General features: G+C 42.1%; 1 protein-coding gene across 2 annotated transcripts in view; it reads right to left on the minus strand.

The window, feature by feature from the left end:
* COPA (COPI coat complex subunit alpha) overlaps positions 1 to 21,396 on the minus strand; it is a 56,422-nt gene that overhangs the window by 1,675 nt on the left and 33,351 nt on the right. The window contains exons 11-31 of one of the 2 annotated variants that reach the window (XM_023214241.1): positions 21,056 to 21,206; positions 19,698 to 19,764; positions 18,727 to 18,802; positions 16,813 to 16,895; positions 16,004 to 16,143; positions 15,343 to 15,428; positions 15,088 to 15,226; positions 8,513 to 8,675; positions 8,259 to 8,405; positions 6,991 to 7,180; positions 6,773 to 6,868; positions 5,518 to 5,606; positions 5,193 to 5,316; positions 4,231 to 4,320; positions 3,459 to 3,568; positions 2,410 to 2,487; positions 2,224 to 2,292; positions 1,548 to 1,684; positions 1,073 to 1,259; positions 880 to 990; positions 390 to 551 (exon numbers count right to left, since the gene is read on the minus strand). In XM_023214241.1, the coding sequence (XP_023070009.1) occupies positions 390 to 551; positions 880 to 990; positions 1,073 to 1,259; positions 1,548 to 1,684; positions 2,224 to 2,292; positions 2,410 to 2,487; positions 3,459 to 3,568; positions 4,231 to 4,320; positions 5,193 to 5,316; positions 5,518 to 5,606; positions 6,773 to 6,868; positions 6,991 to 7,180; positions 8,259 to 8,405; positions 8,513 to 8,675; positions 15,088 to 15,226; positions 15,343 to 15,428; positions 16,004 to 16,143; positions 16,813 to 16,895; positions 18,727 to 18,802; positions 19,698 to 19,764; positions 21,056 to 21,206 (2,495 nt within the window). Of the gene's footprint in view, positions 1 to 389; positions 552 to 879; positions 991 to 1,072; positions 1,260 to 1,547; positions 1,685 to 2,223; positions 2,293 to 2,409; positions 2,488 to 3,458; positions 3,569 to 4,230; positions 4,321 to 5,192; positions 5,317 to 5,517; positions 5,607 to 6,772; positions 6,869 to 6,990; positions 7,181 to 8,258; positions 8,406 to 8,512; positions 8,676 to 15,087; positions 15,254 to 15,342; positions 15,429 to 16,003; positions 16,144 to 16,812; positions 16,896 to 18,726; positions 18,803 to 19,697; positions 19,765 to 21,055; positions 21,207 to 21,396 lie in introns of both variants that reach the window. The other variant, XM_023214240.1, reaches the window with a different exon arrangement.

A 21,396-nucleotide genomic window follows, 5' to 3' on the forward strand; every position in this document is an offset into this window, starting at 1 on the left:
TCAGGGTCAGGTCCTAGAAAGGGTTAAAACAGACTTCCATCACCCAAAAAGAATGCATCTGGAGGACACAAGTAATGACATGTGTATGTGAAGCTCTGTGGTGGTTGTGATGGGATATCTGGAGCTTAAGGACAGGACTGGGGTTACTTTCAGGTGCAGTGGAGTTGCACAGCACACTTAAGACAATTGTCATGTCTCAGTAAACTATTAGTTTTCCAGGAACAAAGGAAGCACCAAGTCAGGAAGTAAACAGAGGGTAGCATTCTGTTGGCTCTTTTTGTTGAATGTTGTTATTTACTGCTTTGTTTCAGTGGCAAGGACCTTGGTCTGTTCCCTCCATGTAATAGTTGATCTGGCTTCCCTATTGTCACTGAAGGAGCTCCATCTACCTGCTGTGCCACCTCAGGCTTGGGCCCGAGTTCTAGTAGGCGCCGAGCAAAGGTGGCAGCTGTCTTGAAGTTCTTGAGCTTGAAGAAGAGATTGAGGGCTGTACGCAGCACCAGGATCATGTGCACAGGCTGCAGGTTTGAGTGGGTGAAATAGGCTGCCATCTGGTGGACAGAAAGAGGAACACATGCCAGGTTGATGCTACACTTGGTAGAGGTCATTTCTAAACTGCTACACATGCATAGAAAACACAACACAATACAACACAACAGGATGGGTTATAAAGCAGAGAGGTCTTCTGCCTCCCAGGTATGGAGGACTGGTGAGATGAGGAAGTAGGGTGAAGAAATGTATCCTCCCCTCATAGAAATGAAGGGCCTAAATTTCTCTTCGTCCCCACTCAGATCTGGGTTTGAAATTAAAAGAATTCAAACCTAGTGAAGGGTGAAGGGAAGGACATCTCTGTTGTACTCAGGGTCCTATAGATCTTACCTCACATATGCGCTTCTGCTGTTCTAGAGTCTCTTTGGGCAGCTTCTTCCTTTCTATCTCCATGGACAAACCCACAATGTACTCACGGCAAATGGTGATGAGCTGCTGGGCCTGTAGAGGGGGCAGAAGGTCAAGATACAGAGACAAGAATGTGGGAGTGCCCAGAACTGGGACAGTGGCTAGACCCTCTTACCTCTGCAATCTCTTGTTTATTGTCCACAACAAGAAGTGGCACACTGAGAAGGATGGAACGGAATTTTTCCACAGCTTCCTCAAATTTGCCAACTGTGGTGAGCTGGTAACACAGCTGCAACCGTTGGATGAGGTCATTAAGTTTCAGGCCCACAGCTGGTACACCATTCTTCAGCCCTGCATCCTTCCTGGAAAGGGAAAAGTAGGAAGAAGACAAGATAGTCAGTAGCCAACTAGGATCCAATTTCCTTTTCTGGCAAACATCCTCATAGCTACCCTCCTGTCTCCTGTCAAAGTAGCTGGGGAAGAGGATGACAGCAGATGTAAACCAAACCCCATAGAGTAATAAGCCAAAGATCTTTTTTTCTACTGGAAAACCCTAGCTCTGAAAGAATTCTGACTGTGTCACTGAGGCTACCATCTGAAATATCGACCATAACTTGGAACAGATGAAAGCAAAGAGCGAAGGGCCTTACCAGTTGCGATTAGGATATCCATACATGGAGGGTAGGCAGGGCAGAGCCTGATAGGTTGTGCGGCCTCGGGCATATGTCTGTAGGAACAGTTGCTTGTAGGGGCCAAACTGGATTACCCCTACTTGGTCATGAAGGAGCTGGAACAGAAGGAAAGAAACAAGGATTTTGGCCCTGCTGCATAAAAAGCTACTTTTCCTTGGGCAAGGTAATTAACTTCTCTGTTCACGTTTCTTCATCAGTAAAATACATTTAATTGTAAGACCTACCTCATTTAATAATACCTATTAAAGTGTTTAGGATAGTGCCTGGCACACAGTGAACATTAAATAAACGTTAGCGGTTATTGTAGTGTTATCATTATTGTTGTTATTATAACAATACTGGCTTAGTGTTCAAAACAGACCCCTGCTTGGGAAGGGGTACTTATCTCACTGATGTGAGCCAGAAAGCAAGCTATAAATGGGTGGAAGATGACTGAAGGATCTGCCCTAGAAGATTACTAGGCCAAGTGGAAGGCAGATAACAAGAAGTCAAGTGTACTTAACAAAGAGTTTTCATGAAAAATATACACCTTTGCCCTTGTGGGTAGGATAATTTCACTTAATTAAAATGAGTCAACCATCTCCCTGGGACCCTGGGCTAGGCACACTCAAGAGGAAAAGCCAAGGTTACTTACCCGCATGGCTGTTTCAAAAGAGCCTGCCAGGATGTGATCAACTGGAAGCTGAGAGTTATTACACCAGATCTAACAAGAAACAAGAAAACCCAAACCAAGTGAAACTTTGTTCTTCTCTACTCTCCAACACCTGTTATACACTAATCGAGTATTAGCCACTCATCCTTGCTGGTTTCTTCCGCTTACCTGAGTTGGACTTGTTCCCTTGGTTGGGGGCACAAAGAAACCATCTTCAGCCCCACCAGCTGCCCCAGGGGATATATCCTAGGAGAAAATCAAAAACTGGGTATTGAATAATTTTTTTTTTTTTTGAGACAGGGTCACACTCTGTCACCTAGACTGGAGTACAGAGGCATGATCTCAGCACACTGCAACCTCTGCCTCCCATGTGCAAGCAATCCTCCAACCTCAGCCTCCCGAGTAGCTGGAACCACAGGCACAAGTCACCACACCTGGCTAATTTTTGTATTTTTTTTGTAGAGATGGGGTTTTGCCATGTTGCCCAGGCTGTTCTCCAACTCCTGAGTTCAAGCGATCTGCCTGGCTCAGCCTCTCAAAGTGCTAGGATTACAGGCATGAGCCACAATGCCCAGCCAAATTGAGTAATTTTTTAAGCCATTCAAGCACTTTGTTCTGTTGAATCTAGAACACAACCATTTACATTGTTCCCTGCCTCCAATGAGGACGAGGGGTGATAGTTGTGGGAGAAGACTGACAAAAGAGGAGCCACCTCACCAGTGACAAAATGACTTATCAAAAACTCCAGTTGCTGCCTTCTCATAAGCTGTTGCTGGAAGAACGCTGATTACCTCATACTTCTTTCTTTCAATGGGAGTTAAGCATCAGATTAGAGATAAGTCCTACATCCTCTCCTCTTTGAGCATATCAGGACAGATGGAAGTGATAAGGCCACTAACTTTGACTCTCTCATGCTTCCTGCTTCTTTTACTTTTAAAAATAGAGACAGGGTCTTGATATGTTGCCCAGGCTGGTCTTGAACTCCTGGGCTCAAACAATTGTCCTGCCTTAGCCTCCCAAAGTGCTGGGATTACAGGCATGAGCCACCGTGCCCAGCCATCTTCCTCCTTTCAAATGGGAGATAAGCATCAGATTAGAAGGAGGGTCTAGTCCCCTTCCCTTCTGGAGACCTTAGGATAGTGGTGGGGGACAGTAAGGCCTCTAGCTTCCACAGGGAGATATGGAGAGAACCTTCTAAGGGTACAAATTCCACATACCAGCTCAGGAGGGAGCTCCAGATCTTCTTCTACATCCCAGCCACCTCCTTCTTCCTGTCCCTTGCCAAGAGCATCATCCCCCAAACCTTCTGTAGCCTCCACAAACCCATCTGTAAGGAAAATTCAAGCTCAAAACAGATTTGGGCAGTGGCATAATCTTAGCCAAAGAAAGTAAAATCAATCCTAGTTGGTTTCATGGCCTGGAAGTCTGCAGATCTACCCACAACCCAGTCCCAATCCAAGGTGTCCATCGCCCCAGAACAGTCCTTTTTTTTTTTTTTTTTTGAGACAGAGTCTCGCTCTGTCGCCCAGGCTGGAGTGCAGTGGCCAGATCTCAGCTCACTGCAAGCTCCGCCTCCCGGGTTTACGCCATTCTCCTGCCTCAGCCTCCCGAGTAGCTGGGACTACAGGCTCCCACCACCTCGCCTGGCTAGTTTTTTGTATTTTTTTTTTTTTTTTTGGGCGGAGTCTTGCTCTGTCGCCCAGACTGGAGTGCAGTGGCCGGATCTCAGCTCACTGAAAGCTCCGCCTCCCGGGTTTATGCCATTCTCCTGCCTCAGCATCCTGAGTAGCTGAGACTACAGGCGCCCGCCACCTCGCCCAGCTAGTTTTTTTTTGTATTTTTAGTAGAGACGGGGTTTCACCGTGTTAGCCAGGATGGTCTCGATCTCCTGACCTCGTGATCCGCCCGTCTCGGCCTCCCAAAGTGCTGGGATTACAGGCTTGAGCCACCGTGCCCGGCCCCAGAACAGTCTTAAAACAGCACTTTTACCTTCATCCAATTGTAGTTCTGCATCCTCTCCCCAGCCCTCTGTACCAACAGTGTCAATGTCAATGTCAGCAGCCAGTGCTCCTCCCTTCCCTACAGAGGGAAGGAATAGAACAGAACTGGTTATAGTCCAGCAAGTCTGAGATATGGCCTTTTCTGCAGGCAGGTTAAATCCTTTCAAAAACAGGTGCCAAGCTTCTGCCTACTTATTATTTTTGTGTATTATTTATTTTTGTGGTATATATGTTATGCTGACTTGCAGTAGGTTTCACAGAGGGAGGGAATAGAAGACAGATGGAAGGAACTGACCTTCCTGCTACCAAAAACTGGCTCTTAAATAATTTGTACTTACCAGCCTTTGGCTACCACTCTTGAATTTCTTCCTGAGAGCTTTGCTAAGCTACCACCACTACAATATGTACAAGGCATCAGGCATAGGGTAGACAGAGGAGGTGGAGGAAAGACCGGGGTTCGGCACAAAATGCTTAAGAGTCTGTTTAGGCTCTTACTCACGTGAAATAAACTAGGAGACCAAGAAAACAGGAGGAGGTTAAGGGTGGAAGTGGTGGAGGGTGGTAGCACACATCTGCCTATACCCACATACCGGAATTACAGGTAGTTGAATTAGTACCTTTAAAATTGTGTCATGAATGATAAAATACTGAACAAAGAACATAACTACATATATAGTAAAACTTAAGAAAATATACCAAAATATTAACTGAAGTTATTGATGGTAGCAGAGGGATCCCTTGTTTTTCTCCCTATTTTCCAAATTTTCTTTAATGACCTGAAAATGCTATTTTAAGTTTTTATGACCACACCATAAATGACTGGCATTTCAATACTCCATTAGGCTTCATGCAGAAAAAAAGGACAGATTAAACTAAATGCTAATGGTATTCTCTAGGACAGTTCTTCACAAAACAAACAACAAAAGTGGTATGGGAGAAGTAGGTACTTACCTTTGCTGGCAATGGTGCCTTCAAAAAATCCTTTGGATACAGTCAATAAAGGCCAATTGGTATCCAATGGCATGATAGGTGCAGGTGGCTGGAGCAGCTTGGCATTAGGGTCAATGTCTGGGATCTGAATAGTAGAAGAAAAGAGGCTAAAAACAAACAGCACTTGGAAGTCACGTAAGGAAAGTTATGGAGCCTCCTTTGATGTCATTTGTTTCTCTACCTCTCCTGATAACCAGGTGGGAGAGTGATATTCATAATTTTAAACTGTTCTAAGATCTTAGAGTTAATCCTGTAATAAGAGACAATCATGTAAATAAAGACTCACTGTCTCCTTCTCTGGGTCAAATGTCTCCTTTAGGCTCTCAGCTTCTTCATCTAAGCCATGGGTAGCAGCTGTGAGATAGGCTAGGGACTCTGTAGAGAAAACAGACTTTGTGGTATAGGTACATTTCCAAATGCATATTGCTGGGGTAAGCAGCCTCTGAGATGGTCCCCCCAGTAATCACTGACTCCGGTATTCAAGTTGTTGCATAATACCCACCTCTTAAGTGTGGGCTGGATTTATTAACTAGCTTCTAATAGATAGAACATGGCAGATGTGATGGGATGCTACTTCCTAGATCTGGTTACAAAGATTGTGGCGTCTATCTTGGGGTGCCCTCTTTTGCTCACTTGCTGTAAGGGAAACTAGCTACCACGTTACAAACTTCTTTGGAGAGGGCAACATGAAAAGAAACTGACGTTTCTTAGACAACAGGGAGCAAGGACATGGGGGCTGTCAATGGCCATTGAGTGCAGAAGTAGATTCTCTCCCCGGTGAATCTTCAGATATCTGCAGTCCTGGCCAACACTTTGACCGTAGCCTCACGAGAAACCCTGCTAAGCCATGCTACAAATTGTGAAATAATAAATGTTTGTTGTTTTAAACTACTAAATTGGGGGGGGGTAATTTGTTACACAGCAACAGAGAACTAATATAGCTGCTTATCTTTGAGACCTATCCATCAGTTCTGAGAACCTTGGATATCCCTGACTCGTCTCTGTTACATCTCAAATCTAGTTACTGCAACAAATCATGTTGTTTCTACCTTTAAAATATATCCTGAATCTCACCCCTCCACTAAGAGCACCTTGGTCCAAACCTCATCTTTCAACTTGTTTGTTCCCTAATATATCTCAAATGCTAATACAATGCTTGGTATATAGTGGGTTCTCAAAAATATCCCTTGACTATATACATGAATAAATGAGTGAAACCTCCAAACTGAAAATAAAGAATAAAATTCTAATGGCATCCAACCATGTGCATTTACTAGGGTGTCTGCTCTAGGCCTTTTAAAATCTCCTATCTTCCCCATGAATAACTATTTTCCTAAGGGTGTTTGGCTGGACTGAATATTCTGGCTGCACCTTGCTTTGGCTTTGAAGAAAATCTTCTAAGCACAGGAGGAGCATGTTGTCTCTCCTAAAAAAATGCACAATAAAGAGAAATCGCTCACCACTGTACACAAATTAACTCAACAAGAACAGAAAAATACTTCCTCAGACCCTGAAAAAGCTGGCAAGTCCCAGATACTTACTCTGCCCACAGTTCTTTAGGATCCGCACACGCTCTGACACATCACCCAGGTATAGGGCATTCTGATAGTGGCCACTCATGTCCTTTCTGATCTCAGCTGCACCAAGTTAAGTAAGAGACACCAAGTTAGGTCTTTTCTCTTAAGTTCCCTTTCTCCTTTATTCACCTTCCTCCTTCCCCCAAGAACCCCTCTTCCCATCCTTAGTTCGAGGGCCTCACCAATCTTCATCATCTTGCGAAGTTTTTCTAAGTTGCCAGTGATAAGATACAGGAAGGAAAGTTTGTCAAAGTTTTTGGTACGCTGATAGCACATTTCCACAATCTGGTGGTTCCCCTGCAGCAGGGCCACTTCTCCCAGCTTTTCCCAGCAGTTCTTGTCATCCAGTGCTTTGGCTGCTTCCAGAGCAATCTAAAGAATCCCCAGGGTCGTGTTAACAGGTTGAAGGACAATGTGACTCAAAACCAGGGACTCTGCAAAGCATCTGCCTCTGTATACATTTCCCAAAGAATTTCTTATACTTTCAATTACTCCTAGCTTTTAGTCTAATTCCATTGAAAATTGGCCAGGCGCGGTGGCTCGTGTCTGTAATCCCAGCACTTTGGGAGGCCACGGCAGGCGGATCACGAGGTCAAGAGCTCCAGACCATCCTGGCCAACACAGTGAAACCTTGTCTCTACTAAAAATACAAAAAATTTGGCTGGGCATCATGGTGCGCGCCTGTAGTCCCAGCTACTCAGGAGGCTGAGGCAGGAGAATCGCTTGGACCCAGGAGATGGAGGTTGCAGTGAGCCAAGATCGCGCCATTGCACTCCAGCCTGGGCAATAAGAGCGAGACTCCTGTCTCAAAAAAAAGAAAAGAAAAAAAAAAAACCCCAGTGAACACATAGAACCCCTTTAGATACAGGGATAGAAATAATCACATCGCATTTATCCTCCTCCTCAGAAATTTACTTTTACAACAAAACCACCCAGCAGTTGCTGATTCCACAGAGCCGGTTCTTGCTTAGCTACCTTACTTCCTAACTGCCAGGTATGAAGATCCACAGGGGCTTTAGCAAAGACAGAAGAAATAATACTAGGAAGAAGTTCAGAACTGGAAAACGTTTTCCTAAGCCCTTTTCACCTTAGAAAGCAATGCCTATACATTCTAGGCCTCAGTGCTTAATAGGTACTCTTTCATCTAAGTAGCAAGTAGCTAGTCAGCAAGATTAAGTGTCAGGGAAATAAGATTTTCAAATTCCATACCATCTTGCTTTTATCCTAGAAGTTACTATAATTGAGGTTGACAAAAATAGAAATCCTGTGGGAGAAGCAGAGGCAGGTAAAAGTAGAGATGGGCAAAGAGCAACAGGAAGATGGTTCAATGTAACAACTAAAAAAATCCCAAATTTCATTATTCTGGCTAAAGAAGCAAGCCCAGAATAATGCCCTCCCAATGCCACTCTAACCCTCTCACCTCTATGGCTGATGACCATATTCCTCTCACCTCAATGTTTCCACACTCCAGTGCCAGACTAAAGCGAGTTTTCTCATCCTTGACAAAATGAAGTGCCACTTCAGGATAGCCCTTCTTCTGGAGATAAGCAATAATAGACTGGCCTACTAGTTTGGCATTCCTCACCATGTGCAGTACCTAGACATTTGGGGTAGGGTTGGGCAAGAAGTAGACATCACTCACAGGAAAGAAAAAAAAAGGGTGCTGCCTCTCTTAATACTCTAGTTTGCACCCTCACTTCCTACCTCATCATATTTTCTGTTGATCAGGGCCAGCTTGAATTTGAACTCAGTGGGATCAATGGTGAGTACCCGGGGACGACACTCCCTGTCTAGGCAGTATACATTGTTGCCCTTCACCCGTGTGACATAGATGGGTAAATCCAGAGTTCGAATGATCCCATGGTCCCTAAGAACAGAGGGTAGATGGCACAACTTTCAGTAAGTGAGAGGGAAAATCCATCCTGTGAAGAAATGGAACAAACCTAGGAAACGGTCTTTTGTCAAGTTCCATTTGAACAATGATATAGATGGGAAGTGATTCAAAAAAGAGCAGAACTAAATGCCAAATTTATCGTATTCTTTCTATGATGGGGTACATGGCATGATTTTTCTTTACATACTATTATCCTAGAAAATGAGTAACAGACATGGCTATAGGAATCAGACCTAACAGTTAAATCTTAAGTTCTTATATATTATCAGTAGTTGATTATGGACAGCTAACTCCTTTATAAGCTATAATTGAAAGTAGAAGAGAGGTATATGTGAAGAGTTCTGACAAAGAAATAATAAAAAACAGAAAGTATATATATATTTTTGAGATGGAGTCTTGCTCTGTCGCCCAGGCTGGAGTGCAGCGGCACGATCTCGGCTCACTGCAAGCTCTGCCTCCTGTCACGCCATTCTCCTGCCTCAGCCTCCCAAGTAGCTGGGACTCCAGGTGCCCGCCACCACGCCGGGCTAATTTTTTGTATTTTTAGTAGAGACGGGGTTTCACCGTTTAGCCAGGATGGTCTCGATCTCCTGACCTGGTGATCCACCTGCCTCAGCCTCCCAAAGTGCTGGGATTACAGGTGTGAGCCACAGTGCCGAGTCTAATAGAAAGTATTTTGAACTAAATAATAATAAATAGATTGCAAATTGAAGTTTGTCAATATAGCTAATGCAACACTTGACAAACAATGTATAGACTGTATTAAAAGAAATACTAAAAATTATTGGGTTCTACATGCATATATCAGGAGAAACTAAAAATTAACAAGCACTCATCTCAAAAATGTTACTGTTCTTTTTAAACCAAAGAAAGTACTTAGAAGAAAATAATAAAGCCGATAGTAGAAATTAAATAGAAAACAAAAATACAATAGAGAAGTTCAATAAAGGCAAAACTTGAATAAAATTGATAAGCCTCTCATGAGGGCAATTCAGAGAAAAGAAAATAGTATGAATGAAAAAGGGGATATCACTACAGATCTTCCAGAATAAAGATGTAACTTTTTAAGAGAATCACACTGGCCAGGCACAGTGGCTCACATCTGTAATCCCAGCACTTTGGGAGGCTGAGGCGGGTATATCACATGAGGCCAGGAGTTCAAGACCAGCCTGGCCAACATGGTGAAACCCCGTCTCTACTAAACATACAAAAATTAGCCAGGCGTGGTGGTGCATGTTAATCCCAGTTACTCAGGAGGCTGAGTCAGAAGAATCACTTGAACTCAGGAGACGGAGGTTGAAGTGAGTCGAGGTTGCACCACTGCACTCCAGCCTGGGTAACAAAGTAAGACTCCAACTCAAAATAAATAAATAAATAGATAGATAGATAGATAGATAGAGAGATAGATCGAAGGATCAAACTCCTAAAAAATAACATTTGCCAAAGCTGACTCAAAAATAAATAGAAAACACCTATAGTCCTGTAATAGCTAAATAAACTGAATCAAATTTTTAAAGTTCTCCCATAGAGAAAGTCCTATGTCCATATGACTTCAAGGGCAAATTCTAACCAATATTCAGGACGAATTAATTCCAATCTTATGCAAACTCATTGAGGGAACAGAAAAAGATACATTATTTGCTTACTTTATGAAATTCACACAACCTTGATACTAAACCTAACAAGGACAGAAAGAAAAGGGAAAATTACAGGTGATCTCACTTATAAATATGTGAAAACATCAGCAAAATATTAGCCACCTAAAGCTAGCAATATTTGAAAAGGGTAAAAATATCAAGACCAAGTTAGGTTTATATCAGGAATATAATGTTGATTTAACATAAAAAAATCAGCTGGGCACAGTGGCTCATGCCTGTAATCCTGGCACTTTGGGAGGCTGAGGCGGGCGGATCACCTGAGGTCAGGAGTTCAAGACCAACCTGACCAACATGGCGAAACCTCGTCTCTATTAAAAATTCAAAATTACCCAAGCGTAATTGCTCACGCCTATAATCCCAGCTACCTGGGAGACTGACACACAAGAATTGCTTGAACCCGGGATGTGGAGGTTGCAGTGAGCTGAGATCATGCCACTGCACTCTAGCCTGGAGTGAGACTCTGTCTCAAAAAAAAATAAATAAATAAAAAATAAAAAAAAAATCAATTTAATTCACTACATTAATCAATGAAAGGAGAAAAATTGTATGACTACCTCAATGCAGACTGAGCATCCCAAACAGGAAATCTGAAATGCTCCAAAATCCAAAACTGAGCACTGAAATGACACTCAAAGGAAATGTTCATTGGAGCAGTTTGGACTTCAGATTTTTGGATGTGGAATAATGTTCAATCAGTAACGCAAATACTCCAAAATCAGAAAAAAATCGGAAATATAAAATACTTCTGGTTTCAAGCATGTCAGGTAAGAGATACTCAACCTGTATATGCAGAAAAGTTATCTAATAAAATTTAACATTTGGACCAGGCATGGTGGCTCATGCCTGTAATCTCAGCACTCTGGGAGGCCATGGCAGGCCAACTGCTTGAGCCTAGGAGTTCAAGACCAGACTGAGCAACACGGTGAAACCCCATCACTACAAAAAATAGAAAAATGAGCTGGGCATGGTGGCATATGCCTGTAGTCCCAGCTATTTGGGAGGCTGAGCTGGGAGGATAACTTGAGCCCAGGAGGCAGAGGTTGCAGTGAGCCAAGATTATGCCACTACACAATGGGAAATGGAGTGAGACTCTCTGCCAAAAATAAATAGTTAACTTACATTAAATTAATAAATATATATAAATAAATAAATTCAACATTCATTCAAGGTAAAAAAAAAAAAACTCTTAGCAAAAAGAAATAGCAAAAAGGGATATACATTTCAAAAAATCTACTGTAAGCTCACATAATTCTAACACACTGAAAGTTCACCCTTTAAGTTAGGAATAAGACAAGAATGTTTGCTGTCATTATGTTAACTCAACATTGCTGGAGATCCTAGTCAGTGCAGTAAGACAAGAAAAATATAGTAATATATAAGTACTTGAAAGAGAAACTAAATTGTCATTACCCACAGATACTATGATTATTTGTAAAGGAAATATAAACCCTAGAATTGATAAGAGTCTAGCAAGATTCCTTAAAATAAAATCAATTTTAAATTGATTTTGTTTTATTTAAATTGCATTAACTGTATTTCTAAATATCAACAAAATTAGAAAATTAAAATTTAAAACAGATATCCATTTACAAACAGAATTTTAAAACCGTCAAGTGTCTAATAAATCTAACCAAAGAGATGCAAGATCTCTATAGAGAAAACTATAAAACTTTATTGAAGGATGTTTCAGAAGACCTAAATGAATGAAGAGCTGCTATACCAAGTTTACAGATTAGGAAATTGAACACTGTAAGGACTGTAAAGATGATGGTTATCCCCCAAATGATACAGAGATTCCATGCAATTCCAAACGAAATGACAAATGTTTTTGTGTGGAATTTCACAAGTTGCTTTTTTTTTTTTGAAACGGAGTCTTGTTCTGTCACCCAGGCTGGAGTGCAGTGGTGCGATCTCAGCTCACTGCAACCTCAGCCTCCCAGGTTCACGCCATTCTCCTGCCTCAGCCTCCCGAGTAGCTAGGACTACAGGTGCCTGCTACCACGCCCAGCTAATTTTCTGTATTTTTAGTAGAGATGGGGTTTCACCGTGTTAGCCAGGATGGTCTCGATCTCCTCACCTCATGATCCGCCCACCTCGGCCTCCCAAAGTGCTGGGAGTACAGGCTTGAGCCACGGTGCCCGGCCAAGAATTTCACAAGTTAACTTTAAAAACTTATGTGAAGGGCCAAGCCTGGTGGCTGATGCCTGTAATCCCAGCACTTTGGTAAGCCAATGTGGGAGGATGGCTTGAGGTCAGGAGTTTGAGACCAGCCTGGCCAATATGGTGAAACCCCATGTCTACTCAAAATACAAATATTAGCTGGGTGTGGTGGCATGCGCATGCATATAAGGCAGGAGAATCTGGGGAGGCAGGAGAATCACTTGAACCTGGGAGGCAGAGGTTGCAGTGAGCCAAGATTATGCCACTGTACTCCAGCCTGGGCAACAGAGTGAGACTCCATCTCAAAACAACAACGACAACGACAACAAAACTTAAGTGAAAAGGCATAATTTACTTGAAAATACCCTAAAAACTTAAAAAAAATAAACAAAATAGCATCAGAGTAAGTGTTGTACCAGATGTGAAGATTTATCATAAAGCTACATTATTTAAGACAGTGTGGAATTAGAGCAGAGATAGACCACAGATACTTGCATTTTTGAAAACATGATTTATGTATGACAAAGATGAGACTGCAGAACAATGGAGAAAGAATGGTCTTTTCAATAATGCTGCTGAGGAATTGAGTGTCCTTATGGAAAAAGTGGGATTAAGCTTTCTATACCTCACAGCATACATAACAATCAATGTCAGGTAGATTATAGACCTAGATATAAAAAGCACAGTTACAATGTTTTTACAAAAGAATACAGAAGAATAGCTTTATGATTTGGGAGTCAATAAAGATCTTTAAAATAGGATGAAACCTAATAGCCATAAAAAATAAAGATTCATAAACTTAACTACATTTTAAGACTGTCTGTTCATTAAAGGATACCATAAGGAAAATCAGAAGACATGCTACAAAAGAGGAGATACTGATAATGCAACATGTAGCCCTGACAAAGGACAGACATCCAAAAAAAGAAAGATAATGTAAGACAGATTAAAGATTTGAACAGAATTCATATGAGGAAATCCTACTGGATGGCCAGATGAAAAGGTGCTCAATCTCAGAGAACAGCAAAACAAAATTACAAGGAGATACCATTACACATCCATCAGATGGACAAAAATAAGTCTCACCAAATCAAGTGTTGGTCAAGAAGGCAAGAAAAGAAAATTTTTCTTTCTTTTTTTTTTGAGACCGAGTTTTGCTCTTGTTGCCCAGGCTGGAGTGCAAGGGCACGATCATGGCTCACTGCAACCTTTGACTCCTGGGTTCAAGTGATTCTCCTGCCTCAGCATCTGGAGTAGCTGGGATTACAGGCACCCACCACCACGCCCAGCTAATTTTTTTGTATTTTTAGTAGAGACAGGGTTTCTCCATGTTGGTCGGGCTGGTCTTGAACTCCTGACCTCTGGTGATCCGCCCACCTCGGCCTCCCAAAGTGCTGGGACACAGGAGTGAGCCACCGCACCCGGCCCAAAAGGAAATTTTTATACCAAGCTGGGGGGGGGCATGCAAATTGGTACAACCACTTTGAAAAGCAGTTTCACAGCTGGGCACAGTGGCTCACAGCTGGGTGCAGTGGCTCACACCTGTAATCCCAGCACTTTGGGAGGCCAAGGCAGGCAGATCACAAGGTCAAGAGTTCAAGACCAGCCTGGTCAACGTGGGGAAACCCCCGTCGCTACTAAAAATACAAAAATTAGCTGGGTGTGGTGGTGCGTGCCTGTAATCCCAGCTACTTGGGAGGCTGAGGTAGGAGAATCACTTGAACCTAGGAGGCGGAGGTTGCAGTGAGCCGAGATCACGCTACTGCACTCCAGCTTGGGCGAGATTCCATTTCAGAAAAAAACAGAAAAGCAGTTTCACATTGCCTAATAAATGTGAAGATATGCATACTCTATGGCCTAGCAATTCTATTCCGAGGATACACTCTAGAGAAATGTATGTACATGTACACCAGAAAACAGGTAAAAGAATGTTAAGCATTGTTCACACAAGCCAAAAACTAGAATTCACTCAGATATTCCTTAAAAGAGTAGAACTGACGAACTGTGGTATAATCATATAATTATACAAAAATGAAAATAAATACATTGGAGCTACAAGATGGATGAATCTTACAAAATATTGAGCAAAATATGAAATTAATATATTCAGTATGGTTTCATTTATATGAAGGCAAAACCAGGCAAAACTAAATCATATCAAGAAACACAGGACAGTAAAATTACAAAGAAAAGCAAGGAAGAAATTACTTACTGTAAAAACTAGAATGTTATTTTTGGTGGAAACAGGGTAGGTTGTGACCACATGGCAAAGGGCTTCTGGGGTGCCAGCACTGTTCTGTTTTTTGACTTGGGGGGTAGTTAGGTTGATGTTCACTACATAACTTGTTATTCTATATATTTTTTTATGTAATTGTCTACATTTGTTTTAGAGTTCTCAATTTTTAAAAAGTTGAAAAAAGAATGTTCTAATGCCCTTTGCACATATATACCAGTTAAAGACTTTTCCACGAAGGAAGTTCATGGAGGACTTCAGTTACATCTCAAGACAGGACAGTGATTTCAGGAAGCTGCCTTCTCTCATTCTGTATCCCAGATAATTAACTTACCCAGTGGTGACAGCATATTTGATGTGGTTGCTTGTGGTATAGATAAATACCCCACTCTCATCCCAGGCCCCACTCTTGACACGAATGTTCTCATGAATGTTACATAAAGCATCCAGTTTGCGGTTACAGATCACAATGGCTGTAAGAGGCAAAGGGCATGAGTGTTCTGTTGGATAGGGTAAGTGCCGTAGACTGGCAGGAATGGGGGTGGGAGGGACTGGTCTCTAAATCAGGGTGGATATAATGAAGACTCACCGTGTTTGGCTAGTAGTGCCACATGTGACATGTCTGCTGACCAGATAACATATTTCACTTTAGAAATCTTCACAGATGCCAGAGTCCTGAGACAGACAGAGATGTGCAAACATGAATGGATCTATTTCCCTTGTCTCAGGCTATGATCTACATCAATTGCACCCTCTAATTAATGTAAACTCCAATTTCTTAATGCAATACTAATTATACAAAATAATGTAATTTCTACATAGTAGCTCAGTGACTTAAACATTTTGGCTCACACTGTTCACTTTCCCCCTCCTCAACCCCCTCTCCCTCATTTCCTTGTATTATTAGGGAATCTGTGTATGTCTATTTTCACCACTGGACTGTAATCTCCTTTAAATATAGGAACTATGTTATTAATCTCTGTGTCTCTCTCGTTCTAAGCCCTGAGAACACGCTTTGTTCAGGTAAGTACTGTAAAAACAGATAAATAACCAAGACTCTCGCTGTAATGCTAGTGTGGACGTGCAGGATGGAGAGTGATCACAGAAAGGAAAAGTTACTACAAAGAGTCTTGGAGCACAAGAAGTGGCCAAGCAACAAGACAAACTCACTTGGGGAAAAAGGTTCCCACTAAAGATGTCCACTCTCCCCAACTACATGGCTGTCTGCTTAGGGGCACCTGATATATTACCGCTTCTGCTGTACGTCAAAGAGTGTGATAGAGTCCGCATCTCGAAGCAGGAGATTGCCTGTGCCAGCATAGAAGATCTCATCACAGTTGGGCACCTGTACCTTTTTGGTGATCTCATTCTTCAGATTCTTGATCAGAAGCTGCAATAAGTATTAAAGATGGGGTTAAGAGAAGAAGTGTGTATAGATGATGATGGCAACTGATGATGTCTCTCAGCAATTGTTCCTCAGCGTCAATTAACAAGTATTTTTTGTCCTGTCCATGTCAATGACCACTGCAGACAGACCACGCCAACCAAGATCTTCTCTAAGGGCCTTAATACATATTTTTTCTCCTCCAACTAAAATATCCTGAGAAGTCCCAACTAAAGTCTGAATTCCTCAACGAACAACAGAGAGAAAACAGTGTTTCTGGGGCTTAAATTTTGTTAAATATTTTCTTCAGAGTGCTTTATCTTGTGCTGGACCTATTACATTTCAAGTAACAATGGAGACAGCAGAACAAGAAGGGAAATTTCCTCATCCAGCCCATTCACTTCAGATTTGATGCATTTTGGGCTCCTGTAGTCGACAGTGACTTTAGCTTGGTTCTTAAACCCAGAGCCACAGCAATCAACCCAATCAAATCAGTTTTAATGCCTTTCCCCCAAGAGGGTTTAGTGTAGGGCTAGAGACAGAGGTATAGCCAATACATGAGAATCACAGCTGCTCGGGGTGAAGAATAGAAAAAACAATGGTCTTTATTTTGCAATACACAGGCCGCTGCCACCACACTCCCCAAATTAGTTTCCGCTTTTAGTCTTAACTCACCGAATGCATCCGATCTAGGACAGCAAACCGATTTCGAGCGACCCAAACGGCTGTCAGGCCTGAGGATCGTTTCCCTTCAGGCGCTGAGAAGAACAAAACCAAAGGGTGGGAGCATGTGGTGAGTCACTGGCAGGTGATATAGTCGGGTGCCATGGAGCTGCCAGTCTTGCTGGATGCCATCTTGGCTTTGCCAGTTGAGCTGCTTCCTAATTCAGCCATAACCTGGGGCTATCATTTGAGTGACTTTTCCCCACCAGTCCCCTCCAAACACCAACCACCACCCCTGCCAAGACTCTTTTCTCTAGGCCAAGTAGTTGCATTTCAGCCAACATCATGTACTGGCAGAAGGGCCGCCCATCTTGGGAGACAGCACACTCCATCAAGCTAACGAGCAGGGCCTCCCTGGCCAAGCTGCAGCAAAGCAAGCCTGTGTCATAGGACCCCCTCCCCAGGATGCAGCTGCTCCGCTGCTTTTAACATGCAAATGCAGACTTCCTAGTAGGGCAGGGTGGGACAGAGCACTCCCAACTAAATCTTGACAGGAGAGCTTGGTGCTGGGTGGTATTTAGAACCAAGCTGTTGCTCTGTAAATGTCAACTGACCATTCTTATCAACTTGACGAGAATTAAAAAATGTTTCTCAGTTTAGTGGCTGATTAGTTTTGAAATGGACACTCCATTCTCTGGGAAACTTGTAGAAGGATAAACAGAAGGGTGCATCAAAATACTCTTTTACCTATTAGACCAGCAGAAAACTGGAGAGAACATGTTGGCCAGTCTTGCCCCTGGCATCTGGAGTGGCAGGCAATTTATGAAACTAATTATTATCAAAACTAACACTCCCATTTTCCAGGGGCCAGGAATCTGCATTATTCAAGCCTATCACTGTTGCCCACCATTGGGCTGCTCCTTCAAAAAATGAAGTACAGAAAATAAAAGTGGTAATAAAACAAAACAAAATATTTTAAATTCTACTAATTGTAAGCACAGATAGAAAAAAAAAAAAAGCAAAGGGCTGAGTTGGGAGGTACCAAACCATAAGATTTAGTCAGAAATGACTTAACTAATTTATAAGGGAGAATTTGACTTACGGATACTAAATACAAATATATTTTCTTCCTCTCACTATGAACACATTTAAAAGAGAGGAGATAGATTAGCAACAATAATAACCCAGTGACACCCAGAAAAGAAACAGAGCTAGTAAATTATTTCTCAGGAAACTGTTGATGGGGTCTAAAATATCATGAAAGTATGCCAGTAAGAGTGGGGATATGCAGAATAAATCTCTGATCTGGTACTAGCTATAAACCCGCTGGAGGAAGTGCACTGAAAGGACCATAGGCAATAGTCAAATCCATTCTGAGAATGTTTTGTCAGCAAGTTCTAATCACAAGGACATCAACAAGGGATGGTGGTGATGGAAGAGGTAGGCAGGAGTCTCAGCTGGATCCTGGGATCCCAGGTGGGGTGTGGGGCCGTTAGCAGCCTCATCTTTTTGACACGCAAAAGGAAGCAAACCGGATCTAGATGCGGATGGGAGAGTATAAATCCCTAGTCCCAGGATGAGGCATTGTAAGATTGGAACCACATTTTTAAATAAATGAAACTACCAGGGTGAAAGTCGTATCAACTGACAATAAACTAGGATAACATGCTGTGCTGAAAGAGAAAATGGAGAGTCTCTAATAACCAAATTATAAAATATATATATCTAGCTGGGGTAATAAAATGGAGGAGGAACATGAATATTTCACACCATGGTCGCCGCTGATGCAACTGTCAGCAGCACCTGCCAACAGATATGAGTGATGTGGCCATGGCTTGCGGATGGAATGTGAAAAACTTGAAGAGGAGTTATGATGCGGGTGAGGAGAGCTGGAAGCAGAGTGGGGTAGACAAAAAGAACACCTACCATCAGGATTCTGGGAGTCAGCATCTTTAGGGATGGTGTACAGGTCATAGGTACTATTCTCTAAATTGCTAGCTCTCTGTAGAAGAAAAGGGGAAATTAAAATGTTAGTGAGAAGCACCCAAGATAACAGTTTTCCAGTTTACTCTGACAGAGAAAACAGTTCCATTGCACAGACATCAATCTGAAACCATACTTTTCTTACCCTTCACCCAGAGGGCATTTGACTGTTTCTACATCTATGAATTATAGGGCTCTTTGCCAAACAACTCAGCACTGATGCCACTTTATTTTCTTTATCTTCCAAAGATGCAGATATTATCTGAATGAAAGTAAGAACTGCTCTCTATTCCACAAATTAGCAGACTAGGACCCTGATATTCTGGTACCCCACCCTGAGGACTCATCAACTGAGTACTCAACCACTGGAAAGAAAAAAAAGACATCAAAGAAAAGACACTATAGGAATGCAAATGTTTACTGGAAAAAGAAGAAAAGAAAAAACATGAAAGAAAACTGTCAGAATATGGGACTGCTAGATATTAAAGAAGAAAAGATTAGACAATATAGTTATATAAGGAAAGACATATAACTTCATTCCTTTTAACTTGGCCACCAGGGCACTAAAATTAGAATGTCATTTTTTTTTTTTTTCAAATTCTGTTGCAAGAAACAGAGAGGACTCTTTGATGACTCTGAAGCCAACCCCACTGACATGAACTCCCTCTCAAAATCATAGTTCTCCTGATGCTCCATTAAGTTCAACTTTATGAAAGATAGGCAGTTCACAAATGCTCAATATGTTTACGACAACTGAAACCTACCTGATTTGAGTCTCTGAGTGATCACTGCATCAGCTCTCACAAAGTGACTATTAAATAGTTTTTAAGAAGCCATTAGAGATTCCCTAAGGGCATAACAAAGAGACCTATGGAAAATGGGGAGAACTTAGGAGGGCTCCACAGGTTACTTACCGTACAAAGCAAGACTGCATTTTCTGCTGGATTGTATGACATATTGAATACTGGAAACTTGGAACCACTAGAAATATATATAGAAAAAGGAAAAAACAGGGAAGACACATAAGAATAGAAGGAAGAAAGGAATCACCCTCACACCTCCTACTTATCCAATCTTTACACTATAGACTCATCACTTTTATAATCAGGAGTAAAATGAATAAATATTGTATTCTCTTCCTTTAAGGCTTGGCAACTTCCCTAGCTCAGCTTTGAACAAATAGTTTTAAAAAGTAAGCCACAGTAGAAGTCAAATTATTCAATAGAAGGTAGGTAGGGTTAGCACTCACTGTAGTGAGTGGGACTGAAATTCCTACACATAATTGCAGTGGACACCACACAGTAACATAATGTGATTTGTCTCTGGCTGGTTTCTCCTGTCCCTTGGAGTGTTCACATAAACCCATTTTTTTATTGTAGTGATGCTAGAGGGTGGTTATCAAAACCTCATGCCAAAGTTTGCCACCATTAATGTTTCAGCATGCTGATGCAGCTGGCTTTTCAAAAGGACAGTTCCTTTTGCCAGGCATCCCAGAGGTTATCATATCTTCAGAATTAAGAGTTTCCAGGGACATACATTCTGGTTCAGAGCTGTGTGCTTTTTGACGGAAGGCAATGGACAGTTAAAGACAAGAAATGCCAAATAAAGGCAAAAAGTTCTGTTACCAGTTTGGGCCATTCTCTATCAAGAAACTTCCTCTGGCTTGCAAGAGACCCAGCAAATTGTGGCAGAATGATTTTCCATCCACATGGTCACTAGCATTCTCAAGAAGGGAACTATCATTCTACTCATGACCACTTCCTTGCCTCCCTCACTCATTGGGTTTACACTGAGCAGGCTCATCTAATGGGGATTCCATCTGTGACTGAATACAAGATCCAAAATGTCATCTAAAAGAAGAGTCTTGGTCGGGTGCGGTGGCTCACTCCTGTAATCCCAGTACTTTGGGAGGCCGAGGTGGGCAGATCACAAGGTCAAGAGTTCAAGACCAGCCTGACCAACATGGTGAAAACCTATCTCTACTAAAAATAGAAAATTAGTCAGGCGTGGTGGCACATGCCTGTAATCCCAGCTACTCGGGAGGCTGAGGCAGGAGAATCGCTTGAACCCAGGAGGTGGAGGTTGCAGTGAGCTGAGGTCGTGTCACTGCACTCCAGCCTAGGTGATAGAATGAGACTCCGTCTCCAAACTAAATAAATAAATAAATAAATAAATAAATACAAGTAAATAAAAAAAGAAGAGTCTTGTTTGTGGGAGTTGTATCAGGGTGACAGATGAGAGGGTTGGGAGTAAAGAAACAAGCCCGATTTACCTCCGCAACTGCATCACAGCTACATCTTTGGAGCTGTTGAAATCCAGCTGACGTAAGAATCGGTCCTTGACATAGTGTAGCATATTGCCGTGAACAGCATAGGCTGGTCGTTCCCGTTCCAGCTTAAACACAATCATACCACCATCATGGCCTGGGGGACAGGGAGAAGAGGAGAAAGAATTAAGCCGTAGGCAAGAAAAAAACCTGGAAACTGGAGATACATAAGGATGAAGATTGTATCTGTATGCTATTAATAAAAGACAAGACACCTGAATACATCTCTTATTTGCCTAAATCCTCACAATTCTTGGAATCTTTATTTAAATAGTTCTCTGTGAGTC

The sequence above is a fragment of the Piliocolobus tephrosceles genome, chromosome 1, assembly GCF_002776525.5.
Source record: "Piliocolobus tephrosceles isolate RC106 chromosome 1, ASM277652v3, whole genome shotgun sequence".
Lineage (NCBI taxonomy): Eukaryota > Metazoa > Chordata > Mammalia > Primates > Cercopithecidae > Piliocolobus > Piliocolobus tephrosceles.